Below are 25247 nucleotides of genomic sequence, written 5' to 3'. Positions count from 1 at the left end.
CCAAGGCGCCCCGCCACGAGAACGGCGGTGTCCCGACGGGACAGGCCAAAGACACAGGTGACCCAGAGCCCCGCATCCGAGTGACAAAATTAGCCCCGCTTCACTCGTGTCTTTCGATTGGCTCTTTCTGAACCGTGGCTCATCTTGGGCTCGTCTTTCCAAAGCCAAAAGAAAGAGGAGACTCTTGTAGCTCTTTGCCTTCATTGGCCTTTTGTTGACCTTTTGCTGACCTCGTCCTCTTATTTCGTCCCGCAGCTCACGCCGCCAAGATGGACAACGGAGCCGCGGAGAAGGTACGTGATCACCGGTCCTTGTTTAGCACTGATCTCAATGTAGTAGACGCATCCATCCTCCAATCAGAGAATGTCTTCACTTGTCTTTTTGTGGTTGCAGAAGTCCCAAACTCCTGCAAGCAAAACGCCCGCCAGAGCTCAGCCAGGTACGTCAACGGGAGCGCGACCACCCCATCATAGAAACACAGCGACTCCCCTCACGGGACTGGCATCCGGTCTACGTTTCAGATGCTGCAAGCGGCCAGAGCAGTCCCGGCACGCCCAAGTCTCCCTCCAGCCAAGCACTCGGAGGCAAGTCGGCAGGCGACGCCCACAAGGTGAGGAAGGTGGCGGTGGTGCGGAGTTCCCCGAAGTCACCCGGTTCCCTGAAGACCGCCGCCCCTCTGGCCTCCGCCCCACCCATGCCTGACCTCAAGACGGTCAAGTCCAAGATCGGATCCACTGGGAACCTCAAGCACCAGCCGGGCGGCGGCAAGGTAAGCGTGCCGAGCGGCGGAAGGATGGCTTCGGACGACGGTGGGGGACGGCGTTGGTATTTTTGGGGTGACCCGGAGGCGCTCCTTCTTGCGTAGGTGCAGATCCTGGACCAGAAGGTGGACTACAGCAACGTCCAGTCTAAGTGCGGCTCCAAAGCCAACATCAAACACGTGCCCGGTGGCGGCAATGTGAGTCGGGCGAGCTTATCCGCCTTGCCGCTTATTGGCTGGCGCTACGTCGTTGTTGGGGCGTTGCACTTTGCTTTCAATGTGCTTCCTTCTTGTTCTTATTCAGGTTCAAATCCTGGACAAGAAAATGGACCTGTCGGCCGTCCAATCCCGCTGCGGCTCCAAAGACAACCTCAAGCACACGCCAGGCGGCGGGAAGGTGAGGCGGCCGTGTTAGTAGCACGCCCCCCGGTGGAGGCAACGTACGGACGAACGCTCGCGTTCGTAGGACTTGGGTGTGCGTGGTGACTTCAAGGGTGCAGGGATGGGGGCGGGGCTTTGTCCAGGCACGTTGGCCGTTTCGTGCGTGGTAACTGGCATCTCTGCCCGTGTTGACTTCCAGGTTGAGATTGTGGACAAGAAGTTGGACTTGAGCAACGTGCGCTCCCGCTGCGGTTCCAAAGATAATATTAAACATGTCCCCGGTGGAGGCAATGTGAGTAGCTCACTGCTGATTGGCTGCTGGACAGCCCAAGACCCTCCCCCTTCCTTCTCAAGGAGCAACCCCACACCAATCCTTACTCCCCCCCCCCCACCTGAGCGCTACCGGCTGCACTTTTGACACGAGTAGGCGCGTTCCTGAAGGGTTCCCTTTTGTGTCTGTCATGTGCCGTTCTCGTGGCAACGCAAAATCCATCATTTGGTGTGACGGACGTCTCTCAAAGCAGCTGGGAAATGTGAACGTTCCAAAGAGATGGGCGGGGTGGGGCGGGGGCGGCCTTCCGGGCACCGCGGGCGTTCCGTGTTTTGCGCGTCAAGGACTTGAAGGTTGGCCTCTGTTCTCCCGTCAGGTCCAAATTGTCCACAAAAAAGTGGACCTGAGCAGCGTTTCGTCCAAGTGCGGCTCCAAAGATAACATCCGCCACAAACCAGGTGAGGGCACGTGCGCGGACGCTCTCAAGCGAGTCCGTCCCACAATCGTCTGATGGTTGCGGACGTTGTGTCCTCCAGGCGGCGGCAACGTGGAGATCAAAAACGAGAAGCTGGAGTTCAGAGTTCAGTCCAAGGTGGGCTCACTTGGCAACATCAGTCACGTGCCAGGAGGCGGCCAGAAAAAGGTAAACAGCAACAAAACAACCAACTAACTCAATTTCTCTGCGTGCCGCAAAACTCATTTGCTTTATTGCTTTTCTTGGCTGGAGGGAAGAACGCGAAACGTTTTTTTCAACCGTAAAATAATATCATGGTAGGCTAATAAAAATGACATGAGGGCTTGTTGATGAGCCGCTGTCTGTCGCGTCCTCCTTGCGCTTTTCTTGCCCCTCATGTACTCCTCATTATTATCCGCATTATTATTCTCATGATGATTGTGATTTTTTTTCAGCCTGCGCTTTATTTGGTTTCTGTTGACGCCATCCCGTTTACTTTTGTTGCATGCGTCACCCTTCCCTGCTCAACCCCGCCTGCCCTCTTACCCTTCCCTACACCCGGCGTAGCGAGCGAAGGGGAAGAAAGGCGGGCCGAGCCCCTCGGACGGCCCCTCCCCCGCCGCCACCCCCCCTCACTCTCCTCAGACTGTCTCGCACGCGCCCGCCAAGATGGAGGACGCCAGTAAGTACCAGTGCGTCATCATCATCATCCTCATCCTCATCATCTCCCTTCACGCAGGCACTTGAAGTGGAGGAACTATCTAGGTCAGGCCGATCATTTGAATCGGGAGTGTTGGAGCAGGAAGACATCAAAAACAGGCCGGCGCCGTCACTGACGAGCGCCCGCATTTGTACGTTTGCGTCCGCGCAGATCGAGAGCCACAAGCTGAACTTCCGTGAGGGCGCCAGGGCGCGCACGGACCACGGCGCCGAGATCATCTCCCTGGAGGACTCGCCCACTCAAGAGCTCAGCACCGTGTCGTCGTCCGGCAGCCTCAACATGGCCGAGCCGCCCCAGCTGTCCACGTTGGCCGACCGGGTCAGCGCCTCGCTGGCCCGGCAGGGACTGTGAGCCGCGGCCATTCCCTCCATCGACACCCTCCCCACCCCCTACCCCGCTCATCCCGCTGCGTCGCCCTACACGTCCTTTTTCTCACCGGACTTTTTGTAACCGCCGTCATGTTTCGACAGTAATTCATTCAATGAGAGCAGGGGTGTCAAACGCATTTGAGCTGGCGGGCCACATTCACCCCAATCTGATCTCAAATGGATCGGGAAAGGACATTTAGAAGTGAGACATAAAGTCCAAATCTTATATTGCAAGTAGACAAAAAAAAGCCTTACTGAAGCTGTTGACGGCTCTTCAGATATTTCTAAGGAGGGTTTCCTTTTCATATAAATGCGGCCCCTTTTTGCTATGAGGTGGGCTTTCTTTGCTGGCCAAACTTCGCCGGGGCATCCTTCAGGAGCAGGCGTCAAATCCTACTGGACAGCCCAGTTCACAATGTCATTTCAGTGGTTACCAATGCGCCCTCTAGCGGGCGAAATTAGCAACTGTCATTACTTTGAAAAACGGCAGTGTGAAGGTGTTCTCTTTCTCCACATATCCCGATCGGACCTCCGTCAGGCCCGCGGGCCTTATACGTTTGAAACCCCTGCATTAGAGCCTTTCCCCCTTGGGTGTTTTCAATGGAAAGTTCCGCATTCCATTGCGGGTGCTACAGGGTTGCCATGACTGCTGACGCTGCGTTCAAGTCAGTTTAGCTTCTTCCTTTGTGGCCATTTTGATTGAGGCTTTCCGCTCTCCCGCTCATCACTTCCTTGACCTCGTTTGAGATAAAAAAAAATGTTGCTGAGGCGCCGTCGCCGTGCGGTCAGTCAGTCACTCTTCCGTTGCGTTGGCTTTGTGCGCGGGGATGGGGGACGGGGATGCTTTTGAAATGTCAGTTGCCAAATGAGGGACGGCAAGTGTATGATGAGCCAGCCTTTCAAAGCAGTATTGTCGCTGAGTCGAAAGAACCAAGCGAGTGGACTCCCGGTGCCGCCGTTCCGTTGTCGATGTCCGCGTATTTTTAGCTTCATGATTTGGCGGGTGTGCAAAGTCAAGTTTTGTGTGTCGTATGTCTGTGTAGGTTAGTTGATTGACAGTCATGGATCTTTCTAAAGTTTATAGCCAATGATGCTAAGACATCACTTCCTGCATGAAGCGCCAAATGGAAGCGAAGCAGAGCGAGTGCCGTTTGTTTTCTTTCTTCAACCCTAAACCTTCAATCTTGATTTTGTCGATGTCCGCGTATTTTTAGCTTCATGATTTGGCGGGTGTGCAAAGTCAAGTTTTGTGTGTCGTATGTCTGTGTAGGTTAGTTGATTGACAGTCATGGATCTTTCTAAAGTTTATAGCCAATGATGCTAAGACATCACTTCCTGCATGAAGCGCCAAATGGAAGCGAAGCAGAGCGAGTGCCGTTTGTTTTTTTCACCCTACACGAACCTGCTGGATTTGATGCGTGTGCATATGCAGGGTAATGCCATTTTGGTCCACCACGTGTCATGTTTTCATACCAGAGCAGAGGTGCATGCCAACTTCGTCGAATGTGTCCCTTGAAGACGACAAAGACGAAGAACTCCATGAGCCAGTTTCCATAGTAACCCACTCACGCTGTACAGTGGTGCAAATGTGATCGTTGTTGTGCATTTAATGTATGTTTGTGTTTGACAATAAACGCTGACCAGTCACCCAAGTCTCGACGTATACTTAGAATTACTGATGACATCGTACTGATGAAATCAATCACCCAGCCTACAGTCAAGTCAGGGGTGGTTCGGGGCTCCAAGTTACACCAGGCGCCAGCGCGCTAACAGAAATAGAACTTGATTTGATTTCACTCACCCATGGGACAAAGTGTTGCCAGGAACGTCGGTCCGTCCATCCGTTGGCTGGAGGGCAGGTGAAACGCCACTTTCAAAAGGACGCAGCTCCAATTAAGTGAGATTTTGTCACACACGAAAACTGACAAAAAGATGGTCCTAAAGTAGGTCAAAAAAAGTGCGTGGGGCGGGGGGTCCATCAATTGAACCCCCCCAAAAAAAATCTTGGGCAAAATGTTTCGTGAGGCAATGTCAAGCACAATTGTGCGCAATCCAAACATTTCCAGTAACCGCCCACTTTTCGGTCTGTTGTCGCCCTCTTCTGGTATAAAGTTGACAATGCAGTCAGCTTTTCAGGGGGAAAAATGTTGGCAGTTTTGGCACGAGGCTGATGGATCCCATTCATTTTTTTTTTAAATAACCCTGGCAGTGGTTGGGAAAGAAGGTCTAGCATAGTCAGATTAGGACGCCCAAAAAAAAAAAAATGTTGGTTCCACAGTTCGCCCACTTCTCCCCCAACCAGGCTCTGAGGTGCAATCAACTACCTTCCAGAGGCACAGAGTGGTAGCGGAAGCACTTGGGCTTCAGTCAAGCTGTTGCCGAGTGTTGGCGTGGGTGTCCACGTGCCTCAAAATGGATTTTTGATACCTTGGCCGCTCGCTTGTTTTTCACACTCAGAAGCAGCAAGCGGACAGGCGGCAGGCCACACGAGATCCGGTCTACAGTTGCCGTGGTAACAAAAGCCAGCAGCGCCATGATCCCAAGAGGACACAGGCCGACACCTGGGGACTCTTTCAAATAGTTAAAAAAAAATAGTAAAAATATTACAACGCTCTCAGCTTCCACAAATTCCCCAAAACCTGATGAAGAGGGCGTCCAAGTTAAACATAAATGTTTTAATGGAACTATTTACAAAAAGCAAACAATAGTGATAACTGCTGCAACAATCAAACAGGTACATCAACATGTGACGTCACTACTGAAGAGAGAAGAACAGTGATTGGCTGAGGCAAAAGCAAACTATGAATTTTTTTTTTTTTGACTTTTCGTTTTGCATAGTCAAGAGTTGACAGACGGGAGGAACCCACGTGAGATGGAACAGCGAGAGCCTGAATAATCTGAGCCCCGCTACACAAGTGTTAGTAGCGCCTCCTAGGACAAGTGCGGCCCCCCCGGAGAGGGGGGAGGGAAGGGGGGGGGGTGGTGGTGGCTGGGGGCCTACAGTAGGAATGGTTCACAAGTCAAAGACAACGTTACGCTGGAACACGCGACATACGAACATGTCGGGAATGGAAAACGAAAGCAACCAAAGTCAACAAGTGCTCTGCTCTGAGGGTGGAGGGGCTGCATCCTAAATGTACCTGTTTATTTTGATGGGGGAGGGGCAGACTTTTCCCCATCTTTTCTCGTGAGTCACTCCACTACAATGTACATGGGAATTACAAACAAACTAAAGGATAGAAAAACACCCTTTGGCCATAGTGGAGGAGTCGCTACATCGTGCGCTACAAGTGTACACGCCACGTATCAAAACAACGCTAAGCCCCCCCACTCCCCCAAGTCCATGTACATGTTTCGCCTACTACACAAATCAGACTTGTAACATGTCGCGTCTATCTGCGTCGGATTCACTAAAAACTGTGAAAGGATTAGACTGATGTTTGAATATCAAACAACAGGAAGCGCACAAGTCCGCTCACAGTCGCCTGGGCCCGGCGGCGGGCGCAGCGTCGTCGTCGTCATCTTCGTCGTCGTCGTGGCAACAAGACGGCTCGCCATCGTCCGAGTCGGGCCGGCCGAAGGCGCGGCATCCCGACAGGCTTCGCATTCTGGGCCTGGCGCGCTCGCCGTCCGCCTCGGGCTCCGGCGCCGGGTCTTCGGCCAGTGGGAAATTGCGCCGCTCCCATGGCGCCACCGTCTGGAAAAGAGGAGAAAAAAAGCCTTCAGCCCTCAAATTACAGCAGTAGCTGATGCATGTGTGCCAGCAGGTTAAGATTCACGCGTGACACGAGAAGGACGGTGCGAGAGAAGCCTGAGGAGGCAACGCAAGGTGGCGTTGGTCGTACCCTCTCCTCAAAGGCGAAGTCGGGCGTGGAACATCGGGTATCCTCGCTGGACATGAGGCGGTGCGAGTCGCGCGAGCAGGGCGTGTCGGGGCTGGGGGGGCTGAGGGGCGAGGGCATGTAGCCGTAGTCGTGTAGCGCGGGGTAGTGGCTGGGCTCGGGGGACGCCGGCTGAGGGGTCGGGGGGTTGGTGCCGCCCAACAGCGGCGTGGTGCGCCCGTCCACCGACTTGTACGACCTGACGGAGAGAAAAAAAAAAAGAGGGGGGCGGGGGTGTTACACCAGGTGCGTGGTCGTTCCCACCGAGCAAAGTGTCGGCGACACGCCGGCCTGACCTGCTGCCCCTCCGCTTGGCCGGCGCCAACGCCATCCAAGTCCAGCGGGAACGCTCCTGGTCCTCATACGGCTGGTGCAGCTGAACAAAGGCCGCGTCCGACAAGTCCTCCACCTACAAACAAAAGCGCACACACGCGCATGTCAGCCTCCAAATGTCACCGTCCTGCCGTTTTGACAGCGATTTGTTCTCCGTCCGTCCCCGTCGGGGTCAAAAATCAAGTGGGGGGGGAAAGCCAGCCACTCACCTCGCGCTCATTCTCTTCCGGCACCGTCGGCTGCGACAGGACATCCACGGCTCGCCAGCTGCACGCACAAATCAGCCGGGTGAGCGGATGAGGCGGTCAGCGGGTGGCGAGCAAGCGGGCGGGAGCTTACCTGGGCGTGAGGATCTCTTTATACTGCAGCTTCTCCACTCGCGTGGTGGCGGCCACTGACATGGGAATCACGATGTTGTTGATGTCGAAGGAGCTTTCGCCGCGCCTCCTCTTGATGGGCTGCAGCTGGAGCGCACACGCATACACACGGCAAACAGTCACGGCGCTCGACCCCCCCCCCGCATGTCTGATGTTCGTTGATCTTACAGGTGTGCCGGCGGCGCCCAGCGGCGCGGCGTTGTCCGAGCATGTGGACAGCTGTCGTGCGACGGGGCTGTGGACGCCGGCCAGCGCCGGGCAAGGGGCCGCGCCGCCGCCCGACTCCAGGAAGAATTTCGGAGACGCTGCGGAACACGCGGACACGTTGAAGCACAAGATGGAACAATTCCGCTAAAGGCCCTGCTCAGTTTCCGGGGGGAAATTCAGCCAGGGGCATTTGGCAAATATTCCAAGCTGGCAACTTCAGGGGAATTTCTGGAAATTGAGGCTAGTTTGAACGGAAAGGTATCGCATTCACAGATAGATTTCAGCCTCTCATCAGTAATTCTTCTCCCATTTCCGTTTCTCTCTCTACAAATATCCGCTTCCACTTTGGAACGCAAACAACTTGGGCAGGGCCGAGCGGGCTCCCCATTACTCACAGTCGCTCCTGTCCAACGAGGGCTCTCGTAATCTCTTCCGGCTGTAGTTTTTGTCGTAGGGTCCGGGAGGCGCCGACGCACTGTGCAGTCGCTCCGTCTTGCAGGCGGCGGCCTCCGGCGTCCTCGATTTGTCGGCTCGACTCTTGTAATGGCTCAGCCCTGAAAAGTGCAAAGTGCGATTCATCCATGCGTGAATTATTTCGCAGTCTGTTGCTGTTTTTCTTGTGCGGCCAGTAATCTTTTTATTTTTTTTGCTTGTGCAAAGCACGCATCTTTACCGATGCGCAGTGCTTATACCAACAATTTGCTTGGGAACAAGTTGACAGTGTTCACGACGTCGCCACTCTTCTGACCGCGGTTTGTTTGGTACCAGAAGAAATTACGGGAGTGCTTTCGAGAAGGGCAAGAGATGAAACGGACTAAACTCGAACATGATATTTTGATTCACGACAAGTATTCTTATCAGAGTGAGAATCCCCGTGCGATGGCGGCGCACACTCACTGACTGCCATGAGCGAGCTGGCGAACTTGTGCTTCTCTTTGGATGACGACAGCTTGTGTTTGAGCGAGAACTTCTTGACGGGCTTGCTCCTCTCCAGCAACCGGCCGCTCCAGCAGCTCTTCATGGCCTGCTGCACGCGAAGGCCCACGCCCACATCTGTAACCCCCCAAAAAAATTAAAAAAAATCAAGATTCCAAAAAGAGAAAGAATCTCACACACCGCAAAACAAATTCTCCCCCGACAAAAGACCAACGGCAATCTGAAGCAAAAGCCGTGGAGACCGACCGTCTGGGAAGGACAGGATGGGGTGGACACCGAGATCCAGTCTGGACAGGCGCTCCAGGACGGGCAAGTGGAACTGGGGGTCCTCTCGGGGGACGGGCCGGCCGCCGCACATCACGCAGCTGGGGTTGACTCGGCACGCGCAGCCGCTCCGAGACGCCTGCGCGGATGACAACGCACGTCGCACATCAACAAGCCCTCCGGGAGCAAACGCTTGGCCGCGGGCTGAACGAAAACATTAGCACGCCAACGTTGCAAAGCTTCAGTTTGCCCCTGCCTTCAGCTGGGACGCCAATTTGTCCCGTGACGAATCCCGCGACGCTCGTATCGCTAATCATTTTACCCCATCGCAACAAGCGTTGAAAAACAATCCAACGGTGAGCCGGCGTGGTTACCTTTCCCGTCAGGTTGGCCACCGTGTTGGGCTGGATGAGCCTCCGCCGCCTCCAGCCAATCAGAGGTCGCGTACGCGCCGCCACGCACGTGCCGTCTGTCGTCTGCTGGTGCTTGCCGTCCACGCTTTCGCCCACCCTGCCACCACCACATTTCCGCCATAGTCATCATCATCATCACCACCACCATTATCTTCATCATCGCCAGTACCTGCTGAGGACGCCGTTGACCGGCTGCCCGTTTTGAGCGTTCCAAGGTTCTGCGGTGACGACGTGTTCCGCACACTCTGAAGACGATTCCTGCAGCCACAACCGTTCGAATAATCACACACACACACGCTTCCTTGCATGAGACTAGTTTGAGTGTGTATAAGCAAACGAATCGAAACAAACCGCTTCATCTAGGAGGAGTCAACCAAACCCGTCAAACTGAAGCCGCAAGCATTCATGACGGTGGCTTGGCGGTTCCAAATAATTATCAGGCTCGCTCTACTCTTATCTCATAATTGCTATCACTTTTTACGCACACACACATAGTAATACACATCTGCACACATTTTTTTTTCCTCTTGTAGTTTCATGTTAGCGTTGCCCTTTGACACAGTTCTCCAATCAGGCTGCATCTTGGTGGTCAAAAGTCAAGACAAAAAGCATCCAGCTCAATATCGAAGTCTTCGTTTATTGCACGTCTTTGAGACATGAACTAAAAATAAAATTAAAAAAACAATGTGGTAATATTACCTGAGAGTTGGCAGGCTCCATCTTGGCTTCTTGAGGCCCGACACCTCCCAGCTCCACAGTGCCCTGCAGAGGAGACGGCAAGAAAACGCGACGGCGTGCTCTTGAGCAACTCGAAAACACGTACGGTACCCTGCCAAAAGTTTGACGGATCGAATTTTGAGTTCCAAGTTCAGGATGAAGCAAGAATGCGCGATAAACTCTCTACATGAATCATTTGATTTCACTGTCCAACAGTTCAACGTTGCCCTACTTTCCACAAAACGGAGGGCACACCCGAAGGAGGGGGTGGGTTTTTTTTTTTATGTGGCGTAAAAGGCAATTTAGTGCATTTCCCATCGATTGGAGAATGCGGTGGCAAGGGTGCGACTGACCTTGCTGGCGCGGATCTGCCTGAAGATGTCCGTCTGCTGTCGGATGCGGTACTCCAAGTCGGAGATGTGAGCCTGCAGCCAGTTCCAGTGACTGATGATGGCCGCCCTCTCCAGCGTGTAGCGACTCTCGGCGCGCTTCCATCTGGCACGCGCACACAAAACACGCATGAAGGTCATCCTCGCGGAGGACGGCGAGCGCCTCCACCTTGTTTCGGGCCGCCCGCTGCTCGCCAACGTCGGACGTGGGAACTGTTGCGCAATTGTGGCCAACAGGCAGCTCGGTAGCTTCATGCTAACACGAAATAGCAGCTATGTTGCTGTGCTCAATCAATCGACTGAACACAAAGGGTGCAGCAACCCATGTAGACAATGGTAGTACTCAGATATATATATTCATGGTCCCGTGCAGAAACCAACCGTTAGTGCCGTACTGATGAGGTGAGACGTCTCAATGAACAGTGCAGTCATGTCTTATATTGCCCCCAGGTGACTCAGGAGGGCACACCCGAAGGAGGGGGCGTTTAAATTGATGCAATGTGACAACAGGGGTTTAAAGCTACACCGTGTAAGCCACTACACTGGTGCTAGATGACAATAATGAAGCCCATCAGCCCCTCCAACATTTTGCTGGGTTTTGGACCTTCCCACAGGCTGCATTCGCTACGACCTTGCCGAAACGACCTCTTTTGGCTCGCAATGGGTTTCTTGACTTCCATTTGTAAAAAGCTACCCCAATACTGTGCATTTCTGAAGCGGAAAACAATGAGCTCGTCCGAAAAAATCCGTCTCCCGCAGGGTGTGCTTCAAAACAGCTGCGCCTCTCGTTTGACTGCACAATTCCAGCCTATGGGCGACGCAAGATACGAGTCTTGACTTCTGAGCACAGTCACGGAACAAATTCAACTCTTATCTCTACGGGTCACCGCAGGTGCAATACAAACAACACGAGCGATGAATCAACGAGTGGAGCCTTATTTTCTGACCTTGGCCATTTTTTAAGTTAAAATTTGGCAGACTTGTTAATCTTTTCGCTGTGGCATGTCAAATTCACAGGATTGGGTTTTTTTTCCGTGTTCTGTGCCTTCTTTAGAGCTCACCTTCCATATGGTAAATCCTCGCTTCATTCCCTCGAATTCGCATGGAAAGTTTCCAGGTTTGAAAAGGCCCCCCGAACGTTACAATTCCAACGGTGTGAAATATAAACAGCGCTCTCCCGGTATGCGAACTGAATTGTGCGCGCAAGCAGCGGAGGCCGACTATGGCGGGCAGCCCGACAGGGTGTGGGCAGGAAAGAACTGCAGCAGTCATGACATAAAAAAAAAAAAGGAGGGCGCGGGGTGGAGTTACATAACAAGTGTGGCTTGCTCGGTGTTGACAAACTGACAAGTCAGCCCAACGCATCCAGATGTTTCCAACAAGCTCTGGCGTGAGCATGGCACAACCAAATAAACAAGCAGATCGTCACGGCACTCTTACTTTTATCCTCCCCGCTTTTTTTTTTTTTATATTTCCAAGGTTTGCTTCCTGAATGCGACAACCATTCGTTCCCAACAAGCTACTTGTCACTGACAAAGAGGGGAGGGAAAAAAAAAATACTACAACAAAGCGACAGTGTCTGTCAACACGCAAGAAAGGAGACAGGAAAGGCAAGTGGGTGACACACCTTGCCTGTCTCCGTGTCATATGCTGCAGCTGCTTGCGGTCAGGGTCTCAGACGTGCATGAACAACTCGCAATTGATGCGTCTGAATTTCCTACTCAGTCAATTGGAAATCTCCTGCTTTTGAATCAAGGCGTGGAAATGCAGAAATGCTTCAAGCTCTGAATCATTAAAAACAAGAATTCAAGCTTTGTTGCCTCCTTGGTTAATAATGGACTCCTACAGTGGACTGAGTGCCCTTTGCTGCAGTCCAAGCGAGGGGAAGTTCCTGTCAAATAGTGCTCCTGGCGCGCGCTGGCTGACGTCACGGCGGGCGAGCGTTTCTTCCTGCACTCAGACATGTTCGCGCCGCTGATAAACAACTTGCGCTTTTCCGTTATGTTCCCACCCAACTGCACTTGCCCCCCCGTTGGCTGTCCAATCACTATTCACATCCTCTGTGATTACCTTCTGTGATATTGTGGCTCTTGAAGCAAATTCTTTTGGAGGTTTGTTTGTTTTTAACAGCAGACAACTGCGCATCTTGAGTTTTGCGCCTACAACGCAGCACCACATTGCGCCAACATGCCGGGCAGCGCGCAGCTCGACAGGAAGACGTGCAACATGGCAGGCAGAGTAGGCCCCCAACAAAGCTGCTCTGTGTGTACACGCTGCTACCTTTGTGTGTATTAAAGTAGCAGTTGATTAAAGGTTCACAATTACTGTCATGTCGATGTCAATTCGCATCAGACATTTGGCATGATGATGGCGTGATGCTCTCCTGAGTTGAAATGTTCTGCTCCGGTTGAACAATTTGCTGTTGAAATGTAGCTGAGCTGATGTGCCAAACCATGCGCTGCGTTTATAAAACACTTGACAGATGAAATGATGATTAAAATAATCGATAGTTGCAGCCCTTGGTCCGCGTTTTGTCAGTGATTCGGCCGTGTTTGAACAACTCGCAATGTTTAAAGCATGTTGGAGGGGCAAAACTGCAACCCCCCAAAACGGCGTATTGCTCGTGCGGGTGTAACGTACGGCCCGCGGCAGAGTGTGACGGGCCGCGTGAATCGACAGCGCAACTCACATTTTGACATGGCGCTGCTCCACGTCCACCCTGGTGAGCTCCTCCTCCTCCAAGTCCGAGTCGCCGCCGGAACTGCTCTCCGTCACGTCCGAGTCGAAGGCTTTCTCCACCGAGCGCAGGTTGGCCGAACCGCTCAGGTACAACCGCTCCAGTTCCAGCGGCACCGAGCCGCTCTTCAGGAAGCGGGCCAGGCTGTCTCTGTTGCTCGCCGCCGAGTGGCGTCCCGTCCTCCACGGCGCCGAGCCGGAGGCCGAGGCGGCGGCGTGGTCCTTGCGGCCGCCGGCCAGCAGGCGACTGACGGCGGAGTCCAAGAAGCTGCCCAGCTGCTGCTGAACGTGGCGCTCCACCTGCTTGGCCTGGACCACCTGCAGGCGCTTCCGCAGCCGTCGCAGGCGGCCTTCGATTTCCGCCTGCCGGGTGCCGTTGAGGCGCGCGCGCTCCCCCACTTGAACGTCCGGCGTGTCCGAAGGGGAAGCGCGGGACGGGGAGCCGCGCCGGCTGCAGCCCGGCCTCTCCCGGTCCGACGGCTCGGGACTTGGGCCGCCGCGCTCCGAATCCACTTCTTGGCTGGGGCTGTGGTTGTCATTGGAAAAGGGCGACGGCGCCGACGGTTGCGCGTTTGGACAAATTCCCGGAGAACGCTTGCGGTTAAGGGTTCCTTTGACGGCAAGGTGAGCCGGCCGGCCGTCGGCGTCCAACGTGTGCGACTGCGCGGGGACCGGAGGGTTATCCCCGTTGACGGCCGCCATCACGCAGCCGGAACCGGACACGGCGGCCAGTTTCTTGGCCAGGCCGTTGACGGGCGCCACGGGCTGGCCCCCGCCGTTGGCGCTGCCGCTCATCAGGCTTTTGAGCTGGCCTCCGGAAAGTTCAATGGTGTGCCGCTTCCTCAACAGGAAGTCTCCGCCGTTGAGCAGCGAGCCGGGCAGGATTCTGTGACTTTTCAAGACCGACTGTTTGATGAGGACCCCTTGCAGCGTGATGGACTCTTTGGTTGAGGGCACGGGGGTCACATCAGAGCAAAGGTAGGATGCCACCAGGGGCTGGAGTTTACTCAGGGAGTCCCCTTGGGGCGGCGGCTTTTGCTGCTGATCGTCGAGGGGACACGCGTCTTCGGGGGCCACCTTACACTTGGGGGGGCCGCCGGCGTGGATGAGGATGTTGCTGGCGTTGGCGTGGTTGTCGGCGCTGGCCGGTGACAAACTCGATGACGGCGCGGCCAGTTTGAAGCGGATGTGGTGAGCTTCGGCTGGGGCGTCGGTGAGAGCGGGCGCCATCGCAGCCATGCAGTGCAGAGGGACGGGCACGGCGGCCTGCTCCACACCCCCCGCTTACTGCCCCCCCGGAGGACAGCCTGGGTACGAGAGAGGAGGTGCACACAGTTGGTACGAGAGCGCTTTACTTTCGGTCGCAACATGGATACAAACATTCAAATTGGTCTCTTATGTACAGCAACCGTCATTTCGAAGGAGCCGGACTCTGGATTGCTTCCCAGCAACTTGAAGTGCAGCTAAACCGGATTGATTTTTGGTGCACTGTATGCGCCTGTCCAAGTCGACACGCGGCATTTCCGATAAATGTCACGATGATGGAATAAGAATTCAATTGGATGATTCATCGATGGACGTCACGCAGGGGCCATTGGACCGTGCGTACTTCAACTTCTTGATGAAGGCCAGGCCCGCAAACAGAAATCCTGCCGGGATATGTTCGTGGGCGAGATGGTTTTCAACTTTTTTGGTGAAGAATAAATGTCCCACCAAAGAAGATATGCACATTGAGAATGTAAAGAAGGGTTGGACAGCTTAGGTTTAGTTCCCCTTTGAGGGTGGAGGCTGACCTCAACATCAAAATGTGACTGGAATGACGATCAAGGCCAGGAGTACCCCGACTATGGCCCGGGGGCCATTTGCAGCCCACTGTCCATTATTCGGCAGCCTGCTGCATTTACTACAACGGATATTTGTTGACAGGGGCGGCGATGTTCGTTAAAATAAAAAAATGGGTAGAGGTAGGTGTGATAAGTGATTGTCACCCCATCACCCCAAAAATAAACAAACAGTTGGGGGACTGCTGTAACACCACTACTACAAATAGTATACAAATACTTTTCTAAAGATGCTAAATAAAACAAGTAAAACGGTAACAAAATGCCTCTGGTGAACAAATCCAACTTGTTTTTTGAAGCAATAATGATTTCCTCCACTTGCGGCTGTGCATCAAGGTCCGATTTATTTATTGTTTTAACATCGCCGGCATCTGGCCCAAACCTTTCAAAACCAAACTTGGTCACCTTCATACTTATTCACAAATCTGTATTTTTTGGGCAGTCCTCACAGGGCTATGTAATTGTATTTATTTAATCAATTAATTTATTTTTTATTTAATTAGGTGTATGCTACTTTATTTTAGTCTTTATATTACAACTCATTGCAACGTGTTGAAAAAGGCTTTCATGACGCAACGCTCATGACTCAACAAACATGTTGTATTTCTGGTTACCTGAAAAGTGATACTTTTGGAGATGTGAGGCTTCCACCCGACGCCAGCCACATCACCTCAAAACGTCGTTTTGGTTCGAAATGCAGAGATGGCTTCGGCTGGCGTTGAGTGAAATACAGGGACTCCCTCCGGTCACCCCAAAAGTTTAAAGTCCTAAACTCTTTGCCTTAAAGACAAAGCTGTGAAGTAGCAGTTTTTTCCCAAAATAACAAATAGACAAGATGTAATTGCTTAGGTGGATTTATTTTAGTGAGTTGAATAAATTCAAGTTAGTGGCCCTCGCATCCTTTAATTTTTTCGGTATGTTGCCTTTAGGGAGGTTAAGTTGGGACAAATCACATGTTGGGATTTCATTTTAAACGGTCTTACTATGACACCAATTTAAATGCACTCTCTTGGGCGTTCAAGGTTCATTTTAAATGCCCGGTACAATTAATGGTACATTTGCTAAATATTCTGAAGGCAGCAACACCACCAACAAAACGGTCAGAAGAGTTGCACTGATAAGAAGATGAATGTCGCCATTTTCCACGAATGTTTTCTTGTTGAACAGCCAACAATCACTTCAGTTCTTCCGATGGCATCGTACAGGCAAAAAGGGTGCTTTGAAGCATTTCATCTGAAATGTGGTGGTACCGGGCATTCAAATAAATGCAAAACTCAAGAATACAAGGCGGTCACGTCCTTTTTTTCCCACGACTATGTATTATAATGCGGTCGGGGAACGTGAGCTACAGCATGGGGAGTGGAAAGAGACTCCAGCAAGTCAGCTGTCCAGCTACAAAACCAGGCTCAGTCCCACCGACTCAAGTAGCACCATGTGCTCCTAAATTGCTCGAAAAAGCACCTAGTGTAAGCAGAAGGGAAACGAAACGAGCAAGTGAGGCTCCGAGCGCCCTGCTAAGTAGGTGGATTTAGGCCCCATGACGTCACGGCGTCTGCTGCACATTGTGTCAAAGGAGTTGTTGCGTGCATATGAAGGTGCGCGACCGAACGACGTGACGGCGTCGCCATCCATCCATCACACGAATGCCCCCCACTTGGTTCACTGCAGTTTGCAGTGGGCGCAAGGCTACGCCATGTTGGGACTTCCCAAGCACATTATGTAATCCGCCTTTTAGCACACAAACACCGACAACGAAACGCGCGTCGCGTTCCATTCGTGACCCACAAGCATCCAAAATGTCTTGGTGGTGTTGACGCAACGGGCGCAGGCACGTTGGCGCCAGTCGCCAACAACAAAAAGAAATGTCACCAAGGCGGCTCGCGTTAACTCCGCTGCTGCTGTAACAAACGCGAGTAGGAGCCCGAAAGCGACCGCAAGGCCACCGTGAGCGTCGCAACGACGAGATCACACATAACGTTCAATTGCCCGCTCGCCAGCGGTGCCGGGGCGAGCAGGCAGGCAGGCAGGCACGCCTCATTACGCAAGGCAACATTTGGCCACCTGGTCCCAGAACGACGCTGAACGCGCGGCCCGCACGGCGAGGCGCTCGCCTGCTCGTTTGTCTGCTCGCTCGCTCGCGGTGGCCCGCGCGGAAGCGGCGAAGGCGCGGACAAGTTGGGAGCAGGAAGACGACGCTAGCTGCGGCTAACAAAGGAAAAGGAGGAACCTACCACGTGACGAGCTCGCACTATCCGAGGGAATTCGCCCAACAATTGCCTGCACTCCGCTCGGAGGGTGGGTGGGGAGGGGAGGAAGGGGGGAACAAGGGCAAGGGGGGAAAAAGGCTGCTGGAATCGACCTCTAGGCCATCAATTTGGCCCCAAAACGTAACCGGGGGCCCGCCCGACGGGGGCCACTCGGCTTCGTTCCGGACCGAGGCAATGGACGAATCAACGATCTCCACCTTGCTCGCTCGCAAACTCTCAACCTCGCTCGCCTTCCTTCTTTACCGATTTCAGCACAAGGCCGTCGAACGAGTCCTCCCGGGCCGCGAGGCGGTCAAGTGAAGAGCCTCTCCGGCCGAGCCTGGGCCAGATTCTCGCTTTGAGACGAGCCAGAAGAGCTCCGGGCGGCCGCTGAACGCTCGTTTTTTTCTCGGCTTTTGGGGAGAGACGCTGATAAAATGGCGGCTAGCTGTTCGCTCGGCTTTGAGCTGACAAACACACGAGCGCCGCACTGCGCGTGCGCACAAGAAACGCTGCCAGGAGGCGGCAAGGCAAGGCGGCCCCCGGCAGTACCACCGTTCACCGCCAGGGGCGAGCGCACCAAACAAACAACAACAATGAACGACATAAAGGCTTTACACGTCACATTTGCGGCGCAGCACCAAAAATACGTACTTAATCCGCGTTACTTAGTTACTGTACTCACGGTATGCCTACTTGAGGGTGGAGCTTTTGGCTTTACTTTCCTTTTCACAAAAACGCATTTTTTTACTTTGATGGTACCTACACTGCAGTCTTTTTTTGGGGGGGAAAGATTTTGACTTTTACTCCATTTAGTTTCTGACTATATTTCAGAGTAACTTGCTTTCTCTCTCTCCAATGACAAAAACAGCTGTGTAATTTGTACTCCTTGCTTTGTTTTTCAACATCCGACAAAGTAAGATCTCGACTGAGCGCCTGAGTGACATCTGTACGACTGCAAAACAAAAAAAATGGGGAGGGCGAACACCCATCACGCAGAGAGCATTCCCCACGCTCCTCAAAACACAAGGACATGAAGAAAATGGTGTACCTTCAAATCCATGCTTATGGACTGGGCGTCGTCTGTTAAGTCTTCCCAAGCGTCACGTTAGTCGACAAGCGCCTGCAGGGCACCTGAAGTGATAGGAATGTAAATTCAATCATTTGCAATCACTAAGTGGCTAGCTGTCATATGGTCCTGTCCATCCTGTCACTTAGCTTCCTCTGGACTGGTTGCCAGGCAAAATCAGGGCACATAGAGACTAAAAATTATTGGTCACCAATTAATCACAGCCTGCGTGAAAACTAACTATTGACTGCACATTTGGAGAATCACCAGACTGGTTGCCAGTACGCATTATAACAAACAAGGGATTGGTCGCCTGTTAATCACAGGGCACAGCTCGAGTAGAAAATATTTAACTGGTCGCCATCCAATGTCATGGCACGCCAAGTCCGGACAGGGATGCCTGTTGGAGAGACTCGAACCCAGACCGTGCCGCCTGCGAGCCAGCCGACGCTCACGCAGTTGAAAAAGTTGTCGGCGCGCCCCTGCATGCCAACGTTGAGTGGCGACAAGTTGCCAGCAGGACTTTTCATTTTGGTTTTGTTTGTATGCGTGTGCGTGTGGCTGACGGGCATGACTGGTCGCCGCCAGCTGTTTTGGGGGTCAAGTTTGATTACTGTTGAAGAGTTGAGCAGTGAAGCTAATGGTAACCACGTAGCCTGAGCGACAGCAGGCTAAGCTAAGCTAAGCGAAACTAAGCCTCCGTTACTTGTGCAGCATTACTTCTGATTGAAAAGTGAGCGAAAAAGGTCCGCCTGTTTCCGAGCGGACATTTCAAGTTGAGAGCAAATAGCTCTTGTGGTGGTGACAAGTGTGGCGTTTGTTGATTTGCAGAAAATAAGAAGTCAAAAGTGTTACTTACCTGCTTGCCCGTACTGTTACTAAGCGTTTAGGAGCGCCTAACAAGCCTCCGCTTTCCTATTGGTCAGTGACAATATTTCAGAGGTTCCTATTGGCTCGCGTGGCTGCCAATCTGTTCAAATGTCCCGTACAGCGGAAATACGGACCAAAGTGATAGCACGAAACAAAACCAGAAAACCAAAACAAAACACTTGCATTCACGTCAAATGTGTTCTGTAAAAACTTGGACGTGACGGATCCAAATAGGACCGTAAGGAGAATTATGAATGTGCTCTCGCTAAATGAGCCAGCTGCTCTCGTGTCACCAAGCGCGTTTTATCTTAAATTACTCGACACTTGACTGTAAACAACATCAACAAAGACTTCTCGTTCGGTTTGGGGGCCTATTATTCTTGTTATGTGTCAGAAGACAACACAGTAGCCAGCCTCGATGCCTTTACAAGAGTGCATGATCAGGGAGCAAAGGAACGCAACTCGACTGAGTAGAAGCTGCATACTAACATGTCACATTTGTTTTTCTGCATACTTGCATGATATCACATTTGATGTTCGCATATTGTTGACTTCCGCAAGGCTGCAATTGTTGTTGTTCCATCTATGAATGCACCACCCAGCAATTCTCCAGCAATCTTTTGTCCTCTGCTTAATATGGATGTGCAATAGTTCTATGACAGAAATGATAGAAGACAATAAAATAATTATATGTAAACGTGCCCCCAATATGGTACACATATTCATCACTTTAGAATCGCAAATAAGAAATGCTAACCCACCTGAAATTGCGAGCACTACTTCATGCAGCAGTCCGAGTCATCAAGTAGTAGTCACGATAAAATGCCACGAGATGGGGTTAGTGTACAACATTGAAAAAAAAGCAGCGAGCTGAGTCGGTGGGAAGCTGTAGTTGATGGCTGCCTTCGCCATGCCTTCACATGGGCCTCGTCGGAAATCCAATCTAGTAAAATTGACGCCACTTTTCTTGAATGATGTGGCCGCCGCACTGCTTTAATTGAATTCATTTCCCTATTTCCTGCTGACGTCGTCGGGCGACAGAGAGTACTGTTGACGTAACACGATGTACTCTCTAGCTTGCGGACTTTACCTGCAAAATATTTGCTTTAAACATGTTTTTGGGACTACTGTTTACAGCTGTCTGCAGTTTTTTGTGCCGGTGGGTGGACCAGGAGGTGGCAGCCTTTGTCAAAAGAGGCTCTGGAGTCTGGACTGGTGAGACCGCCACTGGGAGAAAGGTTGGCTTCGTTGTCGCTGTCGGTGTGGTGAAAAGTGCCTGCAGCTGAATCGGCTTGACCTCTAAAATGAAGTGGCTGGGTCCTCCCGGTGCCCCCCCCTCCCCCGGCCCCCCAAGTGGCCCCTGCAGGAGGTCACAGACTCCCCCCGCCTCTCCACAGGCTGACGACGACAGCGACAATTTTGGAACTAGCCCCCTACCCCCTATCACCACCACCACCATGCACTTGCCTTGATTACACTCCAGTGCAGCTCTCACCCAAAACCCCCTCCTGCACCGTGACAGCTAAAGAGGATCACAAGATGCTCCAAATGTGGACGCTGCCCTCAGGGGGGCTCTGGAGGCAAACGGCCGATGCTGTCATGCGCACGTGCATGCTTTGTGTTGCTTCCAGAAATAAAACAGGCAGGCCCATTTGTTTGGAGTCAATGCTACACACACTTTATTTGTCAGTAGGAAAATACGCAAGCTGGGGGGGATCGACATGAACAGATTTTTTTTTCATGCCATGCACGAAACTTGTAATTCGCACGTGTGCCACAAATCTCGGGATCCCGTGACTTCGGTTGGAATGATCAGCACAATCAGCAAGTCGCACCCGCATCCAGTAGGTGCTGTACAGGCCAAAAATCACATTTACCTGTCACGCACAAAAAATTCTCACGTTCGTCAAAAAATAGGCTCTCACATCACAACAATCCTCTCACACTAAACAGAACTGTGAGTTTTTGGGAGTCCGTGAAAGATTTTTGGGGTGTCAGTGTATGTCTGTAGTTTGTGTGTGTGTGAGGGTTGTTAATGCGTTTTTTTTTTGTTTTTTTTTGGAGGGGAGGGCGAGTTTTCGGGTGTGTCATAAATTGTAGGTGTAAGTGAGAGATTTTTTGGGCTTGTGAGCGCGAGTGACAAGTTTTGGGTGCGACGTGCGGGGAAAAAAACTGTCAAATAAATAATAAATACAACGAACAGCAGCTAATACACAAGACGCGTGTTGACACACGCGGAACAAAAACAGGAGGAAGTCAGCAACGTGTGGAAAGCCATCAGGGCTTTTATTCCATGACGCTTCTCCGTATTGACATTAGAGGTGCAACCATTAATTGATTAATCCACAACCATTTTGATCATCGTTCAGAGACCTTGTAGAACTTGAAAATCATTGAAATGTCAGCCTCTAAACAGTAAATATTCTCATATCTCTTTCTTTACTAATCTCACATTTTTGAGTAAAGGGAGGGAAATTTGTACAATCATTTTGAATGAAATCAATCTGATTCACAGCTTAATTGGACCCCCCCCCCCCCCCATGAAGCGACAGAAGCATTATTCAAATAATGGTTAGCTTCCGCCCTAAATAAAATGCTCAAACGGCTTTCCAGAGCAGCCGGCGAGGTGGGAATGTGAAGACCGAACGCCAAGGGGGATATCAAAGCATCTTATTTACATGGAGGCTCCCGACTGGCCGACCAAAAATTTTCATTCATTCATTCCAGGGAAGGAAAAGTACATGACAAAGAACGTGTATTCTTACTCTTCTTCTTCTGATGATGATGATCTCTCATTTTCATTTTGAACACACAAAGTAACACACCCACTCGTTTGCCAACGCCACCGTGTGCTCCCAAACGAACGTCGTGCAGGTGTCCAAGGCGATTTAAAAAGACTTTGGAAGAAAGTGCGGAATGTGTCAAAAGTTTGCGGAAAGACGATGAAGGTGACGTGAAACGGCGAGCGCGGGCGGCCGTCACCACGAGTCACGGTGGCAAGACGACGGACGAGAAACTTGCGGTACATACGCGCTCGCGTTCCAATCCCAAGCGCCCGCAACCTTGCGCCCCGATAATGCTTGGTGTTGATTTGAGTTCATCGACTTTTCACAGCGACGTGGACTGCTTGATGCTGTGGAAGCTGACCCGCGACGGCGACGTGGGGATGGACACGGCCTGCGTCATCCTCGCCCGGATGGAGTGTTGCTCCTGCCAGCGGTGGAAACGCTTCCTGGCGGCCGAACGCACCTAAAGAACAGCAACACGCGCGCAAACACATTACACACACATACAACACACACACAGAACAGAAACACACATCCAACATATACGCACCACACACGCACACACTTCAATTCACGCACGCTCGGACACATATAGGTGACAAGTTGTCACTTTAGTTGTGTTGTGCTGTGCTGGCATTCATGCGCGTGTGCTCTGTGGGAGGCATACGGTCTCCACGGCGACCAGATGCCATCCATGCCGTCGTAGGGACGGCACTTCAAATTCGTCCTCCCAGCGCGTGTCCTTAAATCAAATCCCCGTGCCCTGCGCCAGGTGACATTTTGCTGTCGTGTGCGCAAACGCGCCGGGAGCGACCCGACCACGGCGATGACCGAAGACGACCCCGCGCTCCTCGTCATTTCCTACGACCACACGGATGACGGATGAGGACCAGGACCAGACATTGGATTTTGTCCGCCTCGTTGATTGTGCAAACACGCAATCGATATCCAGCGGGCGCAAGCAATCAAGCGCCTTCCTGCTAGCAGATGTCCGTTGCCGCTTTTCATCTTGGCGGCCGGCTGTCGCCATGGAGACCGCAGCCTGGCACTGGCACTGTCAACACGCCGCCTTGCCTGTGTGTGTGGTTATGTGGCCTGTGTGCATGTGCTGTGTGTGTGTGTGTGTATTCCTCTACATGGTTTCGAGTTTGTGTGCTTTGGGTGATGTCAGCATGTTGCATGCGTGTATGTGGATGTATGTCACACGTGTTTATGTATACACGCGTGAATGATGTGTGTAGGTATGTGCCGTGTGCGTATGGGTGCTTGACACTCGCGACCACGTCCCGTGACACGTTTGCCAAGACAGCGACGTAGCGGTGCAGGAGCCGGTCGCCACGGTAACACGCCCGACAAGGTGGCAAAGCAGGTGGGGCCTAACTTACCTCGCTGTTCAGGAAGCAGTAAAAGACGGACACGAAGAAGCCCTGCGAGACGGATGCAGGAGGAGGGCAAAAGGTCAGCGGGCCGGACAGGAACGGTCGCGGGAAGGCGGGCGTGCCATTTGCGTACCTGGAAGGATTCCAGAAAGGAGTTGAAGTAAATGAAGACCAGCTGCGAGATCTCGTCCTCGCCGGGATTGACGAAGAAGAGCATGTAGGTGATGCCCAGAAGGGGGAGCAGCACCAGCGTCGCCTTCACCGCTTTCCTGCCAGGAGAAACGGGCACAGGGTGAGCGGCCGCCCTCCGCCCCGCACCCTTTGAGCGGTCTACCTGTACTGAATGGTCTCCGAGGTGGTGGATGCTCGCAGTTTGGTCATCAGGATCCTGACGATGTTGAACAGGAAGATGAAGTTGATCTGAAACCACATGTGCCCTTGATTGATATTTGATTGATTGACCCATCATGACATGATTGAGAGTCCCCAAAATTGTGACATCACCATTGAGGATCACGTTTGTGTTATAAGTATAGCTATGAGTTGGATTTCTTGGCCATGAATGGAACACTCATCCCAAAATCATCTTTTCCACATATGCGCCAGTGTACACGCGTGTCTTGTGCATTTGAAGGGCGCGCACGCCCGATGCCGTGATCACGTTTCTTTTGGGCTTTATTCGCCAGGTGCCACGGGGCTCTGGTGGCGTTTCTTCCCCTGCAAACATTCTGGTGGCAGATGGACACGCTGCAGGACTCAGCCGGGAGAGACACATCCAGAGTCCGGCCGGGCCCCGGTTGGACTGAGCTGACAAGATTTCGGGGACGGCAGATGCGCCCAGCAGGACACGCCGAGACACACGCGCGCACGTGCCAGATTGGGCTAGCGGTCCTTCCCGCCAAGGTGGGTCCACATGCGGCGTGTGGAGGGCGCCGGGAGCTTCCTGATTAATTGAAGACCACCGATTATCAGACGCACGTTGAAATGGGACGCCGTGCGACATTGTCGCAATGCGTCTTTCCCTTTAATTTTGGTTTGTTTTGATTCGATTGACTTTAGTTTCACACTGTGCTTTGTCTGGTTCACTCTGACGAAAAAAGATTCTCCCTGCGATAGTATTGCCAAATGGTTCTTTAGCTTGCACGTTTATTAGGGGGATCCACTTTGGAGTGGTATTTAGCAAGAGGATGGGATTTAAATGGTCTTTCAATAGATTGCAGCGATGGAGCTGCTGCAGCACAAAAACAAAAATCACATCCGCAGAGTCACCGAGCCCAAAGTCAAGTCAGGAGAGTGAAGTGCCAGACCGCCAGGTAGGGGACTTTTCACCAAAAGAATGCAAAAAGCAGCTCACCACCAGAACCAGAATCATGGGACCCTGGTAGATGTAATCCGTGTAGACGCCCGTCCGCTTCCCAAACCAGCACCTGTCGACGCCAGCAGACAGACATACGTCACCGGGGCAACCAACTACACTGTCAATGTTGGCCAAGGTACAATAAAATAAAACAAGTGTCACGGCTGTCCATTGTAAGATGTCGGTGTTGTGTGCATGCCTTAAAGAGGCGTGGCCTAGTGAGTGGAGTGATATCTGGGAAGTTACTGTCGAGTATGGCGCTGACATAACCTCAGCGGTGCCATGGAGGAATTCCCAAACGTTCCCAGTGGATGCGGAACGCCGCCTGCTTGGTCCCACGGGGAGCGTGCTAGTGTGCTAACGTGCTAATACTTTGTGCTGATGGCGGATGGGATGCTCGCTCCAAGGATGGCCTAGTTGGGAGGGGGTGGGCCTTGTGGAGTCACGGAGGGGGGTGCAAAGTCTTTGGAGTCGGGGAAGGGGTGTGTGGG

General features: G+C 52.5%; 3 protein-coding genes across 7 annotated transcripts in view; 1 reads left to right on the top strand and 2 right to left on the bottom strand.

Moving 5' to 3' along the window:
- Positions 1-6: 6 nt before the first annotated feature.
- On the top strand, positions 7-3703 carry LOC109518637 (microtubule-associated protein tau-like). Its single transcript, XM_019874643.1, has 9 exons — positions 7-57; positions 256-293; positions 394-439; positions 522-769; positions 866-958; positions 1065-1157; positions 1789-1870; positions 1949-2055; positions 2738-3703. Exons 2-9 carry the CDS (start codon positions 270-272, stop codon positions 2936-2938), a joined length of 894 nt encoding a protein of 297 aa, XP_019730202.1. The 5' UTR covers positions 7-57; positions 256-269; the 3' UTR covers positions 2939-3703.
- A 1908-nt stretch (positions 3704-5611) lies between these two features.
- kansl1a (KAT8 regulatory NSL complex subunit 1a) lies at positions 5612-18447 on the bottom strand. Of its 3 annotated transcripts, none has more exons than XM_019874479.1 (15): positions 18347-18447; positions 13162-14515; positions 10437-10578; positions 10066-10128; positions 9536-9624; positions 9328-9463; positions 8936-9092; positions 8651-8806; positions 8149-8307; positions 7715-7851; positions 7509-7633; positions 7379-7436; positions 7133-7245; positions 6801-7035; positions 5612-6652 (listed from the first exon to the last, which is right to left on the bottom strand). In XM_019874479.1, exons 2-15 carry the CDS (start codon positions 14445-14447, stop codon positions 6431-6433), a joined length of 3078 nt encoding a protein of 1025 aa, XP_019730038.1. In that variant the 5' UTR covers positions 14448-14515; positions 18347-18447; the 3' UTR covers positions 5612-6430. The 3 variants fall into 3 exon arrangements, with proteins under 3 accessions (XP_019730038.1, XP_019730036.1, XP_019730037.1); XM_019874477.1 differs by lacking the exon at positions 18347-18447 and adding an exon at positions 17281-17802; XM_019874478.1 differs by lacking the exon at positions 18347-18447 and adding an exon at positions 17560-17802.
- Positions 18448-22230: 3783 nt separating this feature from the next.
- The window catches only part of LOC109518638 (corticotropin-releasing factor receptor 1-like), a 15157-nt gene continuing 12140 nt past the window's right edge, over positions 22231-25247 (bottom strand). For all 3 annotated transcript variants that reach the window (XM_019874646.1, XM_019874645.1, XM_019874647.1), the window contains exons 10-14: positions 24754-24826; positions 23734-23819; positions 23533-23668; positions 23406-23447; positions 22231-22483 (exon numbers count right to left, since the gene is read on the bottom strand). In XM_019874646.1, the coding sequence (XP_019730205.1) occupies positions 22343-22483; positions 23406-23447; positions 23533-23668; positions 23734-23819; positions 24754-24826 (478 nt within the window). In that variant the 3' untranslated portion in view covers positions 22231-22342. The remainder of the gene's footprint in view (positions 22484-23405; positions 23448-23532; positions 23669-23733; positions 23820-24753; positions 24827-25247) is intronic.

The sequence above is a fragment of the Hippocampus comes genome, unplaced genomic scaffold (genome assembly GCF_001891065.2).
Source record: "Hippocampus comes isolate QL1 unplaced genomic scaffold, H_comes_QL1_v1.1 scaffold279, whole genome shotgun sequence".
Lineage (NCBI taxonomy): Eukaryota > Metazoa > Chordata > Actinopteri > Syngnathiformes > Syngnathidae > Hippocampus > Hippocampus comes.
Note: the sequence above shows the minus strand (reverse complement) of the source record. Positions and strands in the feature narration are given on the sequence as shown.

Bases quoted from the DNA above. Each gene is read 5' to 3' on its own strand.
- LOC109518637 (XM_019874643.1), top strand. From the start codon at position 270: ATGGACAACGGAGCCGCGGAGAAG. The intron at 440-521 runs GTACGTCAACGG...TCTACGTTTCAG, and splicing joins GCCCGCCAGAGCTCAGCCAG to ATGCTGCAAGCGGCCAGAGC. The intron at 770-865 runs GTAAGCGTGCCG...CTTCTTGCGTAG, and splicing joins ACCAGCCGGGCGGCGGCAAG to GTGCAGATCCTGGACCAGAA.
- kansl1a (XM_019874479.1), bottom strand. From the start codon at position 14,447: ATGGCTGCGATGGCGCCCGCTCTCACCGACGCCCCAGCCGAAGCTCAC. The intron at 9,464-9,535 runs GTACTGGCGATG...TGGTGGTGGCAG, and splicing joins GTCAACGGCGTCCTCAGCAG to GGTGGGCGAAAGCGTGGACG. The intron at 7,852-8,148 runs GTGAGTAATGGG...CGTGTTCCGCAG, and splicing joins CTCGTTGGACAGGAGCGACT to CGTCTCCGAAATTCTTCCTG.